This window comes from Megascapheus bottae, unplaced genomic scaffold, assembly GCF_031878675.1.
Source record: "Megascapheus bottae isolate mThoBot1 unplaced genomic scaffold, mThoBot2.hap1 H_2, whole genome shotgun sequence".
NCBI lineage: Eukaryota > Metazoa > Chordata > Mammalia > Rodentia > Geomyidae > Megascapheus > Megascapheus bottae.
This window is the reverse complement of record NW_028327859.1, coordinates 589,372-611,114: the sequence shown is the minus strand read 5'-3', so window position 1 is coordinate 611,114 and position 21,743 is coordinate 589,372. Positions and strand designations below refer to the sequence as shown.

General features: G+C 33.9%; 1 protein-coding gene across 2 annotated transcripts in view; it reads right to left on the bottom strand.

Annotated features, from left to right (window-relative positions):
• The window catches only part of LOC150038949 (G patch domain-containing protein 2), a 131,315-nt gene that overhangs the window by 95,972 nt on the left and 13,600 nt on the right, over positions 1-21,743 (bottom strand). The window contains exons 4-6 of one of the 2 annotated variants that reach the window (XM_090328176.1): positions 20,272-20,454; positions 19,264-19,343; positions 18,507-19,126 (exon numbers count right to left, since the gene is read on the bottom strand). In XM_090328176.1, the coding sequence (XP_090184302.1) occupies positions 19,094-19,126; positions 19,264-19,343; positions 20,272-20,454 (296 nt within the window). In that variant the 3' untranslated portion in view covers positions 18,507-19,093. Of the gene's footprint in view, positions 1-18,506; positions 19,127-19,263; positions 19,344-20,271; positions 20,455-21,743 lie in introns of those variants that run through there. The other variant, XM_090328175.1, reaches the window with a different exon arrangement.

Sequence of the window (21,743 nt, the reverse complement as noted above, 5' to 3'; positions counted from 1 at the left end):
CATAATGAACATGAGAATTCCAGTTAGAAACAGACTGAGAAGAAAAAAAATCTGATACAATAGAAACAAGATGAGAATCTTAACAAAATGTTAAAGGGACAAAATCTTAAGAGAAGTATAAAAGAAGGTAAGGTGGAGAAAGGCTTCAAATCATTAGCAATGAAAAGTATGGCAACCACAGCATCTGAGGGTAGAGAGAGACTTCAGCTTAGAGGCAATGAATGAAAAGTATAGACCAATGGGGGAAAAATAGTCATAATTCCCCCCCCCAAAATTTCTCAGTAGCATAAACAAAGACTTAATTACAAAGGATCACTGATAATAGTTACTGTGCTCTGAAATGGAGATAACAGCAATGTGCTCAAGGACAATGTCAAAGAACACAAGTCAGGTATAAAGAACTATAGGAATGCTGTACAATGAGAATATTTTTGGTAGTAGTGGTGGTACTTTGGATTGGGATTTGAACTCAAGGTTTTGTGCTTGCTAGGTGAGTGTTCTATCACTTTAGCTACACCTTTAGCCTTTGATGAGTATATATTTTCCAAGCACAGTTATGTTTTAAATTATTATTACGAGCATTAGTATGATTTTACCATTGGAAAGGTGAAAAGTTTTTAATAAACCACTCCATTAAAGTTTAAACCAATCCAGTATGTGACTTTCTCCAAAATTTCCAAATCATAGAATTAAATGCTCTACAAAATGAAGAAAAAGAAAATAAAATGAAATCTTTAACTCAATATCATCTTCTTTATGGTTCTACTGTTCTTACGATCAATATTTAGGAAAACCACTGTTTACAGATAAAATGGATTACTTCTTTTTTTTTTTTTTTTTTTTTTTTTTTGCCAGTCCTGGGTTTGAGCTCAGGGCCTGAACACTGTCCTTGGACTTTCTCAAGGCTAAAGCTCTACCACTTGAGCCTCAGCACCACTTCCGGCTTTTTTCTATGTATGTGGTACTGAGGAGTCGAACCCGGGTCTCCGTGCATGCTAGGCAAGCACTTTAACCACTAGGCCAAATTCCCGGCCCTGGATTACAACTTTCTAATACAATGCATCTTAATACAAGCAGATGTTACAAATAAATCTCAGCTAATACTATGAGAAGAAATCCAAACCCTAAGGAAGATAACCATTTACCAGAAAGAAGAACGAAGACTGTCAATGTTTTGTTGCAACTATATAAAACGAACACTACACGTTTTAAACACAAAGTATAACCAACTATATAATTAGTCTTATGAAATTATGCAAATAGGAATTAGACTGTAAGAATGAAAAACTGCGGGGCTAGGAGTTTGGCCTGGTGGTACAGTGCTTGCCTAGTATACGTGAAGACCCAGGTTCAATTCCTTGGTACCACATACTTAGAAAAAGTCGGAAGTGGTGCTGAGGCTCAAGTGGTAGGTAGAGCTCTAGCCTTGAGAAAAATCCAAGGACAATGCTCAGGCCCTGGGCTTAAGGCCAGGACTGGCAAAAAAAAAGTAAAAATGCATTTTTAAGATATTTTAAGATATTTTCATTGAAGAAAATCTGAACAATTATGTAGCAGGAAGAGTAGAAAATGATGCTTCTCAAAATCCAAGAAGCAAAAGTTAGTCTTGCTTAATGTGGGTTTTCATATATGAAATAATGTGAGCTCACCTACCAACTCATTTAAAAATCTTCCCAAAGGCCTGAACAACTTTGTTAAATTGAACATCATCATTGAATTCTCTCATTTCCAGCATCCCAGGCCCTTCCTACCTGCTCTGCTGTCTCACAAGACCATCTCTTCTGCAGGTGCCTGTGGCTGCCAACAGACACCATGCTGTTGTCCTGCCCATTGGTCTTCAGCTTCATTACAACCACAACTTTACCAACACTGCTCCCAAGATATAACTCCGTGAGTAGTCATTCGCAAACTGGAGATAATCACTTTACTGGTAGACCATTTTAAAAAATAGAGAATACACATCGTAGACCTTGAGTTGAGGTTTTTCACTTTGTTTTATTGTTGAATTAAATCTACATTATCTCTTTTAAAGATCCAAGAATTGTTCCTAAAGTTAATGTGGCTTCTAACATGCTGGATAACATCTATTTAGATCCAAGAAAGCAAACAGTGCATTTTCTATATTCCAGGGAAAATCAATCAACTCTGTCCATCCATTTCACTTGGGCAATCATTTCATCTTTCGACATTCCTTTTAACTTCATTGTCCTCACAGTGGGAGAACTTCTTATCTCTGTATCCATGTAGCAACTTTCATAAAACTTGACTTTATGTTCTAATTCTCTATAGCAAAATCTGTTTTCACAAGTAGTGTACAAGTTCTTCTAAATGCAAGAGTAAAGATTTTTTTTTGTTTTGCATACATCATAACTAGCCAAAAGCTTGCCATATAATAGCCATTGCTTGATGAAAGCAAGCTTTACAAAGACTATTTGACTTGCAAGTGGCAAAATGGTGCCTAGGACACAGAAAGAATTACACAACTATTGTAAATTAAGGTTTCATAAATGTGTACTAAATTGAAATGGCTTGAGAAATATAAAACATTAAAAAAAATCTAGTTTTGAAGTGTAATCTGCACATAACACTGAATACATGTATAAATACACGCAGACACAGACAAGAGAGAAATAGAGTTCGTGTACTTGGACAAGTAAAAGAATAAAACCAAAAATAAAAACCAAAAGAATAAAATACAACCTACAATAAAGCAGTTCACAGAGAGCCAAAGAAAATAAGGCAAAAAAAAACTTTAAAAATGTATTTAGGTTATATCTCTTTTCTGATGAAAGCACTGTACTACTCAGATAATAAATGTCAAACTAATAAAGCTTTGGTTTATTTGTAGTCTATTAAACTAATACAGAAAAGTTTATATTAGCTAGGAGTACGGCTATGCTTATATTTGAGTTAGTTTGCAAAAGAGCACACTGGTTTTGGTCATCCTAATGTAATATAATTTCTCACTTATCTAGGCAGCAGATTTTCATATAACTGCAGAGACAATTGCTTCACTGACAAATATGAGAAACAAAATACAAAGAAAGACACAATAAAGTCTTTAGGTTTAATTTTACAGAGTCAAGTGTGTATTTGGTGCTGAGAATTGCACCAAATTTAAGTTTGAAAGTAGTTTATAACAAATGGATGCGATATATTGAATTTTTTTCAGATGCAAAATAAATAGCACACATTTCCCAGAACATAGAGAAAAAAAATCATTAAATCTCAAGCACCAGAGTCTTCTTTAACCATTTATTTAGCATCAGAAGAAAAAAACAATTGAATAGACCAGGCACTAGTCTCAGACTTCCTGTTCTATTCAGTCCACTAGAGTACACAGAAGCAAGTAAGACAAGGACAATGACATTTTTCAATCAAAATGCCTTAATTCAAATAACTCTAATGAACTTCTGCAGACAACTCTATTTTTAAGAACCTAACTTTTTTACCACCAATACACAGAAACAGCTAAGGACCGAAAGAGAAATGATGTTCTACACATCTACATAATGTCTAGTCATTAAAATACTATCTCTGATCAAAAGAAAAAAAAGCTTAAAATGTAAACATTCCATTTCCCCATTATATTTAAATTTCAGCACATTTAATAATCTACTTACCTACACACCCTCCCAAAGTTCAAAGAGTAACTTTTTTTTGGCCAGGTGGGGGGTAGGCGTGGTACAAGAGAGGGGGATGATACTGGTACTGAATGCAGGGCCTGATAAACCCTGAGTTTTTTCATTCAAGGCTGGCATTTTACCATTTCAGCCCACTGCATCCAAGTATGGAGGAGTTAATGGGAAATAAGAATCTTGCACTTTCTTCTCTGGGCTGGCTTTGAACTCTGAGCTTCAGCTCTGTCTCTTAAGTAGCTAAGGCATAAGCCACTGGAGTCAAGTATCAAGGAGTAACCTAATCATACAATATTTTCCAGAAGCAGAATGATACTTACCGCAGCTCAGGCGCAAATGAAAGACAATGCACAAATAAGCAGTAGTATTTGGCCAGAAAACAGCCATTTTTACCAACCCCCCCCACACACCCTTTTTTGTTTGGCTATCACAGTATCTTTAAAATTTTTGTTTTTGTATACCTGTAGCAGCCAGAAAATGTACTTTCCAGTTTAAAGCTAAGCTATACACAAGTATATTACCTGTCTGGCCCCCCAAAGGAATTTCAGCTTTGGAGTCCTGAAGTAAATGAGTTATAATGGTCCCTTCACAGTCCACAAAGTTCTCCTGCATACATTATTTCATCTTATCTTTTAATATCCTGATTTTAGGGATGAGGAAACTGAAGATCAAGAAGTGGTTCCTCCAAGGACATACAGCCACTCAATCATGGGCTGGGAGGAAGCTCGTCTGTTTTCTTGTTCTATGCTTTGGCATTGTTCCAGAAGCAGTAAAAACGTGATTCTGACAGTAATGAAGTAATGGCAGAGGTAGATGCCTCTGAGGGAGGTAGGCCCCAGATTTCAGATAAAGATGCAACTAAGAGGCATCACAGACAAACAAGGGGAGTGATGTTTCAAATGATGAGAACAGTAGAAGCAGGTCATAAAAGCTGCAAAATGATAGACACATTGGATGTACCAACTTGGAAGACCTCAGGATATGAAGATGGAAAGATAAACTGTAATCCTAATGATAAAAGTCCTAGAATGGGGGCCGGGAGTTTGGCCTAGTGGTAGAGTGCTTGCCTAGCATGCACGAAGACCCGGGTTCAAATCCTTGGTACCACATACATAGAAAAAAGCCGGAAGTGGTGCTGGGGCTCAAGTGGTAGAGCTCTAGCCTTGAGAAAGTCCAAGGACAGTGCTCAGGCCCTGAGCTCAAGCCCAGGACTGGCAAAAAAAAAAAAAAAAAAAAAGTCCTAGAATGGAAAGAGAGGGAATCTTATATTTTATGTGGCACTAAAAGACTAAAATTAGACATTAAGGGACACTAGGAGCACCTTAAGAGCTGACGGTGACATAAAGTAGAGGGAAAGATTAAACAAAACACTTTGTCTATATCAATGGTCAAGAGGCTGAATTAGAAAATAAGAATATACACATATTACTAACTGATCTGCTTAAAAATAAAAAGTCTTTTGCTCCAAACTCCAGTGCTATACCCACCCACGGCCACACCCACCCATCACTACACTGCCACCACCAAAAAAAAAAAAAGGAAAAGAAAGAAACTAAAGCAGCAAATTTAATTAAATAAATGTAATATAATATAAAGTAACGGATGTAATATAAAGTCATACCTCTAATATGTTCAATGCTCAATGTTGCTATGGCTTTAATCGTTTTGAAGAACACAGTTAAAAGACACAAAATGTCTAAGAATAAAATGAACTAATGCTCATTAATTGGAGATAAGACTGACATACATTTCCTATTCACTCTAACTCTGAATCACAATTCTCAGAACTCAGACTTCCGACAGCTAAGGATTATAGGTGTTGGAACTAAATATTATTCTATGGCTTAAGATGTTTCAATCCATGATCATGTATATCTATTATTTGGGGCCTGAGGTGAGGCAGAGCATTATGGTGGAAGCACGTGGTAAATAAAAGTCAGATAAAGAAAAAAAAGTCTTTCGCTCCAAAATAAAATTACATTGGCAATTCCTACAACTATGATTAGAAAGATAATTTCAGTCTCTAAGATGAATTTGCCTTCAAATTGGAAGGAAGGCAGAGAAAAGAAATAAAAATTAAAAAAAAAAAAGCTGGAATAGGAAATCAAAGGCCTGAGCCTGGCTCTGCCTCATATTAATTATGTCTATCATTTTTTCTCTTCAAACCTTAACTTCTTTTGGAAGGCAAGCAGGACAAATTAACCCTTCCTAGACCTGGATCCTATCATGCAAGTGACAAATGCTAATATTTAAGGAAAAAAAAACCTTTAAACACACTACAATGAATTAACTCCATATTAAGAATTTTTAAGACAGCCAGTCTATTCCCAAAACAAAAAACAAAAAAACAAAACCAACTATTTCGGGATATACAAAGGAAGACATAGACATTTTACTCTACCTTTTCTTTACTTATTTTTATATAAAGGAGCATTAATTGATACACTTCCATGTTTAACATGAGAAAAATATTCCAAGATGTACACATATGCAGAAATTAGTTTGAAAGGTTTTACAGGTAACTGAATTTATTAAAAACTGAAATATGTTAACATAAAAATTGGTTCTGAGGGCCCTAATGAGTAATGTAAGAAATCCATACATCAAAAATTTACCAAGTTCACAGATTTTAAAGGATTACTAAATAAATCTTATAACTTTTCTGATATTTGCTTTAGAAACTATGTTTACTTCACTGAGTGAGCAGTCTAAAAATTGAATTACATTCTGCTATTCTAACTACACAAAACAAAATTTATACTTAAATAATATTTATGCATCTTTCATGACAGAAAACTGCCAATAAGGTACCATTTTCAGATAAATGATCTAGTATTACTTTCACTGTTGATAATTTACATTTTAACATCTAGTTAAGAATTTTAGTTTTAGTTGATACAACTTAAAAAATACAGATTTAATACATTTGGCCCCATACATTTGCCACCATCATGTTGGTTGCAAATGCATTTTGAATAAGTCAATGATAAAGCAAATTAATTTTTATTTTCATTCTTAAATTTTACATAAAAGCACAGTAAAGCACAAAATGGATAAAAGGGAAATGTCCCAGTCTGACTCCATTGTGAAATACGTAGTGGTATACAATTAAACTGACCATCTCAGTAATCACTGAGGAAAAAAAATCTTAATTCTAATTTAAGCGTTATAAACAACAGGAAATATTTATGTATCAAATATAGAATTTTTTACAATGGTGACTACATTCTAGAATTCAATGTATAATGAAAGCCCAAATGATTTCACATATTTAGAAAGCACTGAAAAAAGAGCAATCCAGAGATGAATATATAGAGAATAAAAATATATACCTGGAAATTAACAAGACATTTGTGTAAGACAAATATAAAATGAATCTGATTATATCTGCTTCCTTGTATTACTTCTGTGTGACAGCTATTAACAGACAATAACAGTATTTTATCCTAATTCAAAAAGGTGCTTTCTCTCTGTGCTTACCAGCATATGAGAACTGATGACACAGGCCCAAGTCTAACTGTCTTGCTTTCCTCTCTTCACTCACATCAGTTCTCCATTCAAAATGAATCTGTGGCAACAATCATGTAACTACCTAAGTGCGTGTTTTATGAAATCTGGCCCTTGCTCAAAAACTTACATTAAAAAGTCTTTTAATCTTTTTCTGAAAAGAATTTACTGGATCCCATTTAAGTTCAAGTTCAAGGGTATTAAAATGTACAAAGGAAAGTGAAAAGGGTGCCAGGTTATAGATTTTAGCTTCTTAGCTACAAAATTGACTCAAAATAGATTTTCTAATTTACAATGAATCAAAAGAGAAAACATTAGACCATAGCAAAAGTGGCACAAATGTATCAAAAACCAAATGAATAAACATTTGAGGAGATTTATTATTACAAATTGCAATAAATTTTAAAAAGATGAATTGATTTTTAGTTAAAAGGTATAACTGACAATTTATTGGGCGGGAAGATGCATTATTTTCCAATTGTTATCCATCTACAGTAAAACTGATTTGTGTCCTATTGTATTTTATGGAAAAGGAGAGTGCAACTTTCAGTGATTTAGATTAAATGTATTAATCATAACCAAGCACTGTGAACTATATATCTACTATTAAAGAAGATTTTTGACATTTAATTCTGTAGCAATATTTTGGCTCTGTACCACTCTTCCTAAATCCAATTCCTGCTACAGTTGGCAGATTTCTCCCTTTTAATTTTATGAGGCTTAAAGTAGCATTTAACCACCCATGCGGTAAATAATGCGGGATTAGAAATATTTAGTGTTTTGTTTCCCTTTCAAGAGTAGTAATCCATCAAATCCAAAAATGTTCTCTAAAAATTTTTTATATTTTTGGCGATTTCTAATATATGATATCATAAAAACTATAAAATGAAATCAAATGCATTACACAGCCACAAGAGAAGTGCTGTATCTTGCAACAACCTGAAAGGAGTGGGTAAAATGCACTTTGGATAAGAAGCATGCAATCCTTACTGGAAAACAAAATCAAAATTAGGAATTCAAGTATAACATTTAATTGGAATTCCTTAATGTTATTCCCTTGGGTAATAAATCTTAAGTATGGAAAACATTTCTAAACAACTTAATTACTCCGTATATCTCTATAAACCATTGCTAAAAGAATTAGGTGTATATAGAAGAATATGTCCCTCGATATGCTACAAAGAAATAGATAAATTTCATACTTAATATACCATATGTGATGCACATTCTCAATAGTTATTCATTTTTCATGAAATAAAGGAAAATGGAAATTTTTTCCCAAAGAAGCTAGTATTTCAACTTAAAATTTAATATACTTAAAAAACATTATCATTAACATGTGAGCTTAAAAGCAATTAAAACTTCACAATTTGAAGAAGTATATTACTAAATCAAAGCAATGACCAGAAGTAAAACTGACTTTAAACAAAATCAAATTCTAATTTTGAAATTTGAATTTATATAAAATGTTAATTTTGGCTATTAATGAATCCAAATTATTATAATAATCACCCTATAACTGTATTTGGTACTTTGAGATCTATCCAAGTAATAAAATAACCTGTCAAATGACTAATTATCTACATTTAATCTATATATAAAATAAATGATCCAGAAATGAGTAAGTCTTCAACTTACCCAGGATAGAGTAAGGCCATATATTTATAGCTAGAACAATCTAATTTCTTCATACATATTCATATTTTACTTTTAATGAAATTCAAGACTATAATTGTGTACATAAAATCAATTAATTATTAGAAACTAGATTATATGTATATAAAAGAAAATCATACATATAATAAAGGTTCTTGTACCTTTTTGATACACAGTATCTGTTTTGTCCTCCTTGTCCTTCACAGAACTACACTGTGAAGCTGAACTTGTATACTGGGGGAATAAAGAAAACTCTTATCTGTCAGCAAGATTGCTGGCACCTTTAAAAAGCATTCCAATGAAAAGTTAAGGCATTTCAACAACAAACATCTGATTACAATAATTTGCTGAAGAAATACAGTGACTCTGAAATCATGTTCAAAGCAGGATGAGTTAGATTAACCCTTATTTCCAAATCAATGTGAAAGCTGAGCATAAATTAAGCTAAATGAGAAAGTCAAGGGAGAAAAGGTTTGACTTAAAATTTAGTATATATGAAAAAAGGTTTGAGCCAAAGCATCTATTTCCAAACAATTTAACAACTGCAAAGCACTCAGCAGTAAAAATATGTATCTTTTCTCAAAATGAGAACCCAACCAAATTTTGATCAGGTAACTTTACAAGTAGGTAAGAAAGTTAAGATTCAAGTTTGTATTTTCAAAGGTTAATATTCCAAAAAGCAAAATTATTAACTCGGGCTGAAAGTTTAGAAAGGACACCTTCTGGAAATTTTACTTTAAGAAAGCTTTGACTCAGATCCTTCTTACTCTACCTACTTCTTTAAATCTCTATTTGAATATCCATAAAACAGGGATAACAATAAATGCAATAGGAAGGATGAAGAATTTTGTAAAGGAACAGTTTGGGGTTTTTGACTGCTTTTTTTGTTTGCATCCAAACAGAAATTAATTTTTAAATTAATTTAATTATTTTTTCCATTATATGAACATACTAAATTAGAAAGAAGCCATTCCTAGAAAGTACGTGCCATACCTTTACTATGATCAGTGCAAGTCTACACTGAATGCTCTACCTTTGCTTTGCAACAAGAACATGACTGAACACACATACCATCATTCTCACCCCTAACTAGAGACAATGCATTCTCTGCAACTAGCTGAAGAGAAAAACCTGTAACACGGAATGTTTAGAAATCACCAAGAAAGGGTCTCTGTTCATGAGACATGCAATCAGCTTGCTAATGTTCTCTCAAAAACAAGCTACCTTTTCTGGAGCACATAAAAGACCAAAATAATAAAGAACTTGAAAACTTATATTGGCCAAGAAAGATTAAGGTCTACACTGGAAAGCTAGCAAAAGGCAGAAAATTCTATATTTAGGAATTAGCAACACAGCCAATATTTCAAAAAATATTAAGAAAACACTGTGTTGGGTTTTTTTGTATTGTTTGTTTTGTTTTTGTTGGCTGTGGTGCTTGGACTCTGGGCCTGAGCACTGTCCCTAAGCTCTTCAGCTCAAGGCTACCACCCTGCCCTGGGAGTGGGCGCTGTCCCTGAGCTCTTGAGCCAATCCCCACTTCTTTTCTAGAGGTTAATTGGAGATAAGAGTCTCAGGTCCTTTAGTGCACCATGGCTTTGACCATGATCCTCAGATCGTAGCCTCCTGAATATCTAGGATTACAGGTCTGAGACATCACACTTGGCAAATACTGTTTTAAGACCTGGTCTACTATCATTGGGCTGTTAAATGTAATTAGTAATATGACACAAAAATAAATGAATAGCTATATAAAATCAAGGGTTACCCATTTATGAGTGGATACAGAAGAGACAAAGACTGCTTATCCAGGAGGTATGTAAAGTAAAATTAAATTAAATGAGATAAAAATAACAGTTTCTAGACTATTTCAAAAACTGTTCAAATCTAAAACAATTTTTTTAAAAAGACATACTATTTAAAAAAAAAGACATACTATTAAATCACATTACAGCATATTGTGACCCAAAGATTAACATCATGGATATTTTGGATTATTTCAAAAGCATACTATACAAACCAATTATCAGACTTAATTATAAAATTCTAAAAGGAAGGAGCTATACTATTAATAGTAAAAGTCAGTACTCTGAAGTTTTTAAAGAAAATATATGCATTTTGGTTTTATGAATTATTATATTTAAAAAGAAAAACAACTCTGGTAATGTCACCACCCATTATTTTAAATAGCAAGTAGAAAAAGGTGCCAGCTCTCCATCACTGGAGTCAAGTGGCTATTAATTAGCAGTCATAATTTTATTTATATTTTGGCCAGTTATGGGGCTTGAACTCAGGGCCTGAGCACTGTCCTTTGACTTTTCCCAAGGCTAGAACTCTACCACTTAAGCCATAGACCACTTCCAGCTTTTTTTTATGTATGTGGTACCGAGAAATCAAACATGGGCCTTTGTGCACGCTAGGCAAACACCACTAAGCCAAAGTCCCGGGCCCCCATAATTCTGTTAAAAAGAAGAACTTCAGGATATATTTTAAATGTTTTCTTACAATACATCAATCTTAATATGATAATCACAATTTATAAAGTAAATTTTAAAAAACATTATGCTTGCAAATTAAATGTTTTTGATTCATTAAAAAGGCCAATAGATCACATCTTCAAAGAAATCAATTTTAAACCATTTCTCTACTAATACAGAGTATTTAAGAATTGCATTCAAATATATTTTATGAAAATATGACATTTCATGCATTTTTCAAGTGTAATGAAAGACCGGGTGCACTGCCCAATATTTAAGCAACCATGAAGGCATATAAGTACATTGCTAACTTCTAAAGGGAAATACATATAAATTTCAGAAAAATCATTTATTACTAGCTAAACTATTACATGATTACATGTTTATCAACAGAAATTTTTTCTTCTTTAAAAAACTTTCACCCCAGTGGTGGCGCAGTGGCCTGTAATCCTAGCTACTCAGGAGGCTGAGATCTGAGGATTGAGGTTCAAAGCCAGCCCAGGTACAAAAGGACTTGAGACTCTTATCTCCAATTAACCTCTAGCAAACGGGAAATGTGGCTCAGCTCAAGGGCAGGGTGGTAGCCTTGAGCTACAGAGCTCAGGGACAGTGCCCAGGCCCAGTTCAAGCCCTATGACCCACAAAAACAAACAAACAACAAAAACAACAAACAAACAAAAAAAACCTTCAAAGCACAGGTAGTGATTTAGTACTTTGTACACACAGCGCTATTTTTCTGCCTAGAGTGAATACTTCAATCTGTCAGGAATCAGAAGAGACAGCTAAAAACAAATACAATTTCTCAAGTAATTTCGTGAGTTACATGCACACCTGCTACTTTCCTCATGTTGTTATAAAAGTGATCTGAAGAAAGGCACAGGAGTGGCCAAGAATGAAAATCATAACACATGCAAATCTCTTCAGTCTTCTCAATGTTCTATAATTATTTCATTATCTACCCTGTCACTCCCCTACTGTGTTTGTTTGTTTTGTACAGGTCCTGGGCTTGAACTGAAGGCATGGGCACTGCCTTTGCTATTTGGCTCAAGTGTAGTACTGCGCCACTTAAGCCACAGCTCCACTTCTGGCTTTTTGGTGGTTAACTGAAGATAAGTCTTTCAAAGATTTCCACAATTCTAAGAACTCAGCTTCCTGAGTAGATAGGATTATAAGCATGAGCCAGTTTCCCTATTCCATGTTCATTTTATATTTTGATTTGTGTGTGTGTGTGTAATGTAAGCTGCTGAGTTACCCAAATAGATAGGTAGCACTAATAAATCTTTGTTAAGCAAATATATGCCACCCAAAAGTTAGTTCAATTATCAGGTTCAGTAAAATGTAAGGGTTCAGACTAGTCTATGTTCTCATTTATTATGGGAATGGATGCTGAGTTCAGTATCTTCATATACTCTTTAACTTACAACCAACTACCTAGGTTACTTTCAGTTACTGTCTCTGTGGTCAGAGATTGCATGGGTTCACAGGATTCCTATGGACTACAGAGTACATAAAGATCTAACCACTGCCCACCTTTTCAGACAAATACAGTCTGCCCCAAACTTATCTGCACTAACATACCTTATACTTCAGTAGTAATACAGTCACCAAATGTGAGCCCTGAATAGGACTTTCAATCTGACAATTCCTGAATGAGTCGGTAAGCTCCAACTCATCCTTAATATTAAAACATCTTCCATCTGTTACAGGTCTTCCCAGAATTTTACCATGTTATGTAAGGAAAGAAAGAAATAGAAAGGAGTAGAGAAGATGTCATCACAATTGAAGTCTGTGAAATTTCACAGCTGTAAGAACTCTACAAGACATATTACAATATAGGCTAAGGAATAATGAAGTTCCAGAAGAATAAAAAATGAAGAAGATTCTAGAACTGGATAATGTAAAGATAAACAAGCTAACAAAAGCATATAATATATCCAAGTAACTCATACTTTCAGGGGTATTTGACAGAACAAAGCTACTTTAGGAAGGTTATACTTATTTTGCCAACATGATAACAATACAAAGAAACATCTAAATCACACCATCATTGGTCTATCAAAGGCAAAAAAAACAAAGAAACATTAGCCTAACTTTTAGAGACGTTAAGATGTGTGGCAGATAGTACCCTTAATTTGCTATTATTACTACTAACATTTATTCTGGACAGTCTCAGAACTCTCATGCACTCCAAACTCAATTACCAACGTGCAAAGTCAAGCTTGTGCTAAGTCATCAGGGAATCTTAAATACATGGAAAAAGTATATGTGTTTGATATTGGTAGACAAAAACATCAAGATGTAACATCTGTTTTCATAGTTTTTCCTAAAGGATTTTTAAGAATAAACATGAAGAACATACGCATTCAAATGCAGTTAACTGAGTAAATGAATGCATTACTAAATTCTAACCACTTAAATTCATATGTATATATGTTTCAGTTTTAATAAAATGCAATAATATCAACATTAACATTGATACTATTTAACAGCAGTTATAGATATTAATTTATGATAAAAATATAAAGTCAAGAATGACAACCAAATGGAAAATTTTAAACAAGATACCTTATTAAAGAAGCCTTTTATTATCAGTTTCCTAATTTATAGTTTTCTAAGGTATAATATCAACTTTATGTCAAGACAAGTTGTAAGGAAAAATAAAAATCATCTGTTTCTAATGTGAGCTGGTTCAGAATGAATCGTGTATGGCATGACAGTTAATATTAAGAGTTAATATATACATATACTTTCCAGACATATAAACCTGCTAAACATATGTAAATAAGAGGCCATTAATTTACATCCAAAATTACTTTTCTTTGCAGAATCAACACAAGTATCATCACTCTCATGTATTCTCATTACAACTACACAAAAATTGGACTTTCCTATACTATCATTAGTTCTCTAATATTGTATTTTAGACTGAGTCACTTATTTCCCGATCTTTCAACTATGTTACCTAATTTCAATACAAATTTTTAGTAGAAAAATGGAATAGTTGTAACACTGTTCATAAATCATCAGATTTTAACAAAAATGAATTTTTAAAATGCTTACCTTCAGAAACCATTTCTGAAGGTAAGCATTTATTAAGTATGATGTTCTGGAGTAGGATAGCCTGGCTGACTAGAATACTTTTTAAACAGTTACTTGAAGTGCATTCCTTCAGGAAAGCTCAAAAAAATCAAATCACATTTTGGCAATCATGTTTAAAATTCTAAAAAATGAGAGAAACTGCCAAATATTAGTGGCTCAGGCCCGGAAATCTAGCTACTGAGAAGGCCCGGATGTGAGGGTGATGGTTTGAAGCCCAGGCAGGAAAGCCTGTGCAACTCTTATCAACCATGAACGACCACCAAGGCCAGAAGGCACTGTGGCTCAAGTGGTAGAGTTCTAACCTTGAGCAAAAAAACCTCAAGAACCTGGACAGTGCCCAGAACTAAGTTCAAGCTCCAGGATCCACAAAAGAAAAAAAAAAAAATGAGGGGGGGCAGAAAGGGAGGTAGGGAAGGAGGCAGAGAAAACTCAAAAAGAGAATGAGAGACAGAAAGAAAAAGAAAAATGTACCTGCTAGGCAGTAATAGTTAAGATGTCACAACTATCAGACAATTATATACTTTAACTGTAGTTTCCTTTATATAATTCTCAGAAATAGAATGCATTTTTAAAAAGTAAAAATGTAAGTTATTTGCCTTAACCTTGTAAGAACAATATACCATGGGAACAGAATAGGAAGCCCTATCTGTGCTGTTAGATCTTTGTTCCAGAATATTCCTTAGAATTATCATTGGTTTAATTCTCCTAATGCACTCCAATAAATCAGTATTTGGCTTTAAAAGATGGTTTGTGGTGATAATTCCTAAATAATATTAAATTCTCAGGACTGCTTACATTATATTCTATGTATGTACGTACGTACACATATGTATGCATGTATGTATGTATGTATGTATGTATGTATGTATATTTGGACCGAACATTCCTAAACAAAAGGATTGCTAATGAAAAGTTTAGCTGAGTTTTTCAGTGCAAAATTAATTCAGTGCGTTTCAACCTAAAATTCATTCAAAACGATTCTTTACAAACTGTATCAAATACAGAGGTCTACTAAAACTGATATATAATAAAAACATAAAATTCTATAATATAAATCACTAAATATTAAACAAAAGGTAAATTATCAAATATGAACATGTATGTTTAAAATTCTGCAATTTTCAAACAAAAATGTAATTTGCAATGTAATTTAGGTAGCCAGATATTGCATTTAATAATAGCAGTAATTATCATTTACTTACTATATACGATGAACCAAAGATGAGCTGAAGTTCATTATATAAACATAATCTCATGTAAATGTAACAATAGTGCAAGTTGAGTATTGTCTGTATTCAGTAGAAGGAGAACCTGAAGTTTAAAATATAATCCTAAGGGGGGCTGGGAGTTTGGCCTAGTGGTATAGTGCTTGCATAGGATGCACAAAGACCCAGGTTCGATTCCTCAGTACCACATGCATAAAAAAAAGCCAGCAATGGTGTTGTGGCTCAAGTGGTAGAGCTCTAGCTTTGAGAAAGCCCAACGACAGTGCTCAGGCCCTGAGCCAAAGCCCAGGATTGACCAAAAAAAAAAAAATATATATATATATATATATATACATAATCTATATATATAATCCTAAATAGAAAATTTAGTGTGGATTATAAAGGTCTGAGTTCAAAGTTCATACATTTGTGTATCACTATGATTATTTACAAACTTGCCTACTAACTAAAATTTATAACTCTTCAGTCACAGACCTTTGGATTTGGGACAGTGGTAGAAAAGATAAGTCATCTGATGTACATATGCATAACCAGTTGAGGTCAAGGAAGTGATTTTCCATCCTCCTGTTCCAGCTCCCTACTGTCACCAAATATCCTTTCTGTAATCTATTTAGGGCCTTGTTAGTTGTATTTCTGTGCTTTATATAGTGAGTGGAAAAATGCAATCTGACATTACGAAACACAAAGAAAGTTACTATAAAATGTGTTTAGGCCTAAGTTTCAGCGCCACTGACATCAATGTGAACAAAATCAACCAATAAGGCATAACAAACTTTAAGCATAAACATGTATGTTACACATTCACCAGCTGATAAAACTGCTGTGACAGCAGCTTCACAGGAACCTAACCTGATTTTCCCTTGGGTACAATGGCTCAGTATGTCCTAATTAAAGTTCATACTCACATCACAGAACAAAATAATGAAAACCTACTGAACTCATACTAAAAATATATACATTCATATTTTAAACATTTCCTACACTCAATTTCCTTCAAATAAATTAAAATAGCATATACATACACATACATATATATATGACTGTATATACACACATACACATATACATACACACAGACATGGCTTGCCTACAAAGATACCTTTTTGCCATTCTGTTTAATGGGTTGAAGCTACATTGCTCAGAAAATTAATCTCTTTTTTTTTTGGCTAGTCCTGGGCTTGAACTCAGGGCCTGAGCACCATCCTTGGGCTTTCCTCCAGGCTAGAGCTCTACCACTTGAGCCACAGCACCACTTCTGGATTTTTTTCAGTGTATATGGTACGGAGGAATCAAACCCAGGTCGTTGTGAATGCTAGGCAAGCACTCTACCACTAGGCCAAACTCCCAGCCAGAAAATTAATCTCTTATAGCAATTTGTCTTTCCAATGTGACTTTACGGTTATATCTCCTTTTTATTATAGAATGTAATGGACACTGCTTAAAGATTATCCTTTTGAGAGATTAAGATTTTTAAACTCATAATCATAAGTTAAGCAAGAACAAAAACAAATGCATAGAAAATTGGAAAGTATCAACACAAACTAGAACTCTCACCTTTCTTGCCTAAGTCAGGTTTTATTGAAAAAATAATTTACAGTACTGGAAATTTTCAAGCAAGGACAATTCAGGGTTGAAATAAGAAAAGCTGAAGTAGTCCACTGTATTCAGTAAAACTTTGAATACAAAAGCAGAGACCAGGAAAACACTTCACGGCCTAATGCACTAGGTTCCACACATATGTAGTATATCTCCATCAAGGGAAACTTAATCACCTTTTTGCAATTTAGAGAGGAAAGGCAGCTTTTAGTATGGGTAAGCCATGTATCATCAATACCATGAAGCTAGCCTATCAGGTGTAATAGCTTCTATAAAATACCACAGTGAGATTGCAATAAGCCTAGAAAATGGGCTACAAATCCCAGCTATGCTCAAGCAAGCAGTGAACCAAAAATAAAAATAGGCAAAACTAAACCAAGAATTAGATAGCAATCATTTAGATTCATGATTGGTAAAGCAAAGTTCATAGGCCAAGATTTTAAAGTGACTTTTTCAGACCCAAAAGACAGTCATTATACAAAATAAAATCATTTATGTAATTCTGAAGAAAATAAAACATAAAATTTACGTCCAAAGATACAGCTTAAGTTCAAAGAAGCTTACTTATAATTATAAAATACTATATAATTATACTGTTAAATATATAAAGGTAGAGACTCAAATTTGTACTTTATAATTTTTAATCCCTCCATGATACGCAAATAATCTAAAAGGAGATATCACACATTCTGCTTAAAATATTTGTTTGAAATCTTTCAAATTATAATAACTTTAGGCAAAAGTAATGTCATCTTTACGTTTCTCTTCCAATTCAATTTGGCTATTAAATGTGAATTAACAAACAATCCATACAATGTAAAAATACACAAAGCACATTGACTTAATTAATAATTGGAACTCAATATAAACATTTTAAAGAACTAAAATGGGTTAAAGTTAGTATAGTACTTAAATTACACCATCAATATAAATGTTGCATTTTCCCTTACTTGGTGAAAATAAGCTCATGCAAATATTTGTGAAACTCATAGTGACACATAAGGTCTGCTAATTTAAGGAAAAATAGGCAGCTCTCCCTTTTGGCAATCACAATATAAAACACAGTTTTTGATAAAATACCAGATTTCTTTCATATGACTTCATTACACTCTAAGCCAAAATAGTATTTATGATGTATTTCAGGTATCAGACAAATATATCATTTAAAGGGTAATAATAAATGATTCTATTAGTGTAGACTAGTTACCATTTTGACTAGTTTAAGAATACGATGATTTTTACAGTACAATAAAAACTGTACTATGAAATACAATAAATTTGCAATACAAAGGAAATTATCCAAGTAAAAAGAAAACAACAAAATGCAAACTCTAGCAAAGAATATTAACCTTACCTACTACTTATCTTAGCCTTTGTTAAAATGCCCTGAGTAAAATGCATTCGATAAATAATGCTGATTATAGAAGACTCTCCAAATCTGAACCATAAATGTCAACACACATTTTTTTTAATTAACAACAGACAGATATGTAAAAAAAAAAATCATTCTTAACCAGTCATAATATACACATTAAGATATACTTAGGTTCAATCTAGAAGTTTTCAATGTTCTATCTTTGCTAGCACTTTGGCAAATAAAGTAATACATAAACGAATTCAATGTAAAAAATCATAAAAGAGTAAAACAGATAAAATTTACATTGGTTTCTATCTACGCTTGGCCAGCCTACATACTTAAAAACCCTCCCCAATTAGGTTCTTTTCTGACTAAAAGGAAAAATACCAGTCCTCCAGCAAAAACAGCCCCATCTTTCATCAAAGAGGCTCTCACTTCAATGATATTCCTCCTGGGAAGAGGACAGAAGCCAGGTTCCCTCGAATGTCATTCCCCAGGTGGTCAAAACGTAACTAATTTATTAGCATTAGCAGATTTGGTTTATAGGGGAATCTCACTGGTCCAGTTTGTAGCCTACAAGAAAATGGATTATTTTTAAGTATACTATTAGAATGTAATTAAAGGATGAGGATGTGGCTTTTTTATTCCATAGAAATGGAAATTTTTCCAAACAGGACAATTTTAAAAAAAAAAAAAAAAAGCATGCCTACCATTGAAGTTGGAGTCCCTCCAGGTTTTTTAATATTCTTTGAAGACATTCCATGAAGGCGACTTAATCTAGCTTGGAAACCTGGAAAAGCCAAACATGTGAATCAGAAGATACATTAATCATTAGAGCAAAGAAGATCTTATCAATAGAGAATTAAAACCAAGTGAATGAATGGTAAAGGAGAACATCATAAAGATGACTGGGGAAAAAAAAATGTAAAACTTGTTCTGAAAAACCAGAAGCAATGCCAGGCGCGGTGGCTCACGCCTGTAATCCTAACTACTCAGAGGCTAAGATCTGAGGATCGCAGTTCAAAGCCAGCCCAGGCACTAAAGTCTATGAGACTCTTATCTCCAGTGAGTCACCAGAAAACTGTAAGTGGTGCTGTGGCTCCAGGGTTAGGGTGGTAGTCTTGAGTTGAAGAGCTCAGGGACTGTGTCCAGGCCCAGAGTTCAAGCCCCAGGACCCACAAACAAACAAAACCAGAATCAATATCAAAGGGTTCTAATGCAATCAGCCCTTTATCTGTTCAAGGTATTTCTTTCTCCTAATTCACATTTTTTTTTTTTTGCCAGTCCTGGGCTTGAGCTCAGGGCATGAGCACTTTCCTTGGACTTTCTCAAGGTCAGAGCTCTACCGCTTGAGCCTCAGCACCACTTCCGGCTTTTTTCTACATATGTGGTACTGAGGAATCTAACCGGTCTTCGTGCATGCTAGGCAAGCACTCTACCACTAGGCCACCCTCCTGGCCCCTAATTCACATTTGTAAGAACATTTTTTCCTTGAGCCTACCAAGAAAGCAAGTCAGCTTTTTCCAGTAATTCTAAAGTATGATGTAGTAGCTAAATTGGTAGTCAACATGCTTCTTTATAGTATTTACCTGACTCTTCACAGTACTATGTGTTTACATTTACTCTAATGGCCATAGTAAGCTAACCTCTTTCTATGCACATTCCAGGACTGACACTATCAGGCTCATTACGTTCCCCAGTGAGGGAGGGCTACTGACCTCTTCTTCCTGGATGTGACATAAGGGGGAAAGAACCAGTTAAGATACTTTCAAAGACAGGATCAGGTAAATCTTGGTCTAGCTCAGTAGGATCTTCCTTTTCCCACCAGGGCACAACTCCAGTGATGCCACATGCTCCCCCTGATTCTTTTTCATAGAACCAGTCACTCTGCTCATCATCACCTGTGAAAATACAAGAAATTCCCCAAACATTCAGGCTTATCATCCAAATATGTAACTCAGGCTATGATGAGGAAAATATATCAGTCATCTAAATGTTAGATAAAAGATTAGCTTTTAATATAAGTATATAGTATTTGCTTCAATGTTTTGAGTGTCCCAAGAACCACATAGGACACAGCTGTACTAAAATACTGGAGAAAAAAAAGTACTGGAGAATCCAGTACTTTATGTGGTAATGAAAAAAATTTTTTTAAAAAGCCTTTTACTTCATATCACAGCTTCACTTAAAAGAAGAAAACAGTTCTGTAATACTATAACAAACACAGATATTACCAAAAACATAAAATACTATGCTTCACACCAATTTTTAAAATGTGAAAAACTGGAGCCGCGAGTTTAGCTTTGTGGTAGAGTGCTTGCCTAGCTTGCACAAAGACCTGCGTTCAATTCCTCGGTACTACATACATAGAAAAAAAGCCAGAAATGGTGCTGTGGCTCAAGTGGTAGAGCTCCAGCCTTGAGAAAGCCCAAGGACAGTGCCCAGGCCCTGAGTTCAAGGCCCAGGACTGGCCAAAAAAAAAAAGAAGTGAAAAACTATCTATCTGACAAATCTTTTGCCAGATACAATAAAGAAATGTACTTAACTTACTAGCCTTTTCCCATTAAGCACCTAGGTTCATAAAGAGCATTCAGACTATCAATTTTAAATGAAAATGGACAACATACAGCTTACAAATTTTTAAAATTCAATAGTTGTCAGCAGGGTTGACTTTTGGAAATATCCACAAGTATAATCAATGGCATTTTGAATAGCCAATTTAAAACTCAGAAATAAGCCCTTGGAGAGAACCAACATTTTATGTTCATAGAAGTTATTAAGAGCTATATAAAAGAGACAAATAATTATAACATAAAACAGATTACAGATGGTTGTACAAATAATACATAAAATTTTGATTATTAACCTGAGTCACTAAAGTCTTCCCCCTATCAATCTTAAAAGCCAACCAGTAGTTGTGGTATCTTGGAGGGTTATATAAATCTGTCAACGTTTTCTACTTAGAGAAAAAGGGTGTGTGCTCTAACTATTCCACACAGGAGAGAGAGACAGGGACTAAGACTTTAAAGCAAGCTTAGCTATGTAATTAGATCTAGTATCAAAAAATATTTTAATTAAATGTTACTTTAAAATTACTTGTTTAATGAACTTATTTGAATTTTTATATGATTTATACCTTTATTTTTAGGAGAAAAATCAAAGAATTACTTACAATTCCATTGTTTGATAA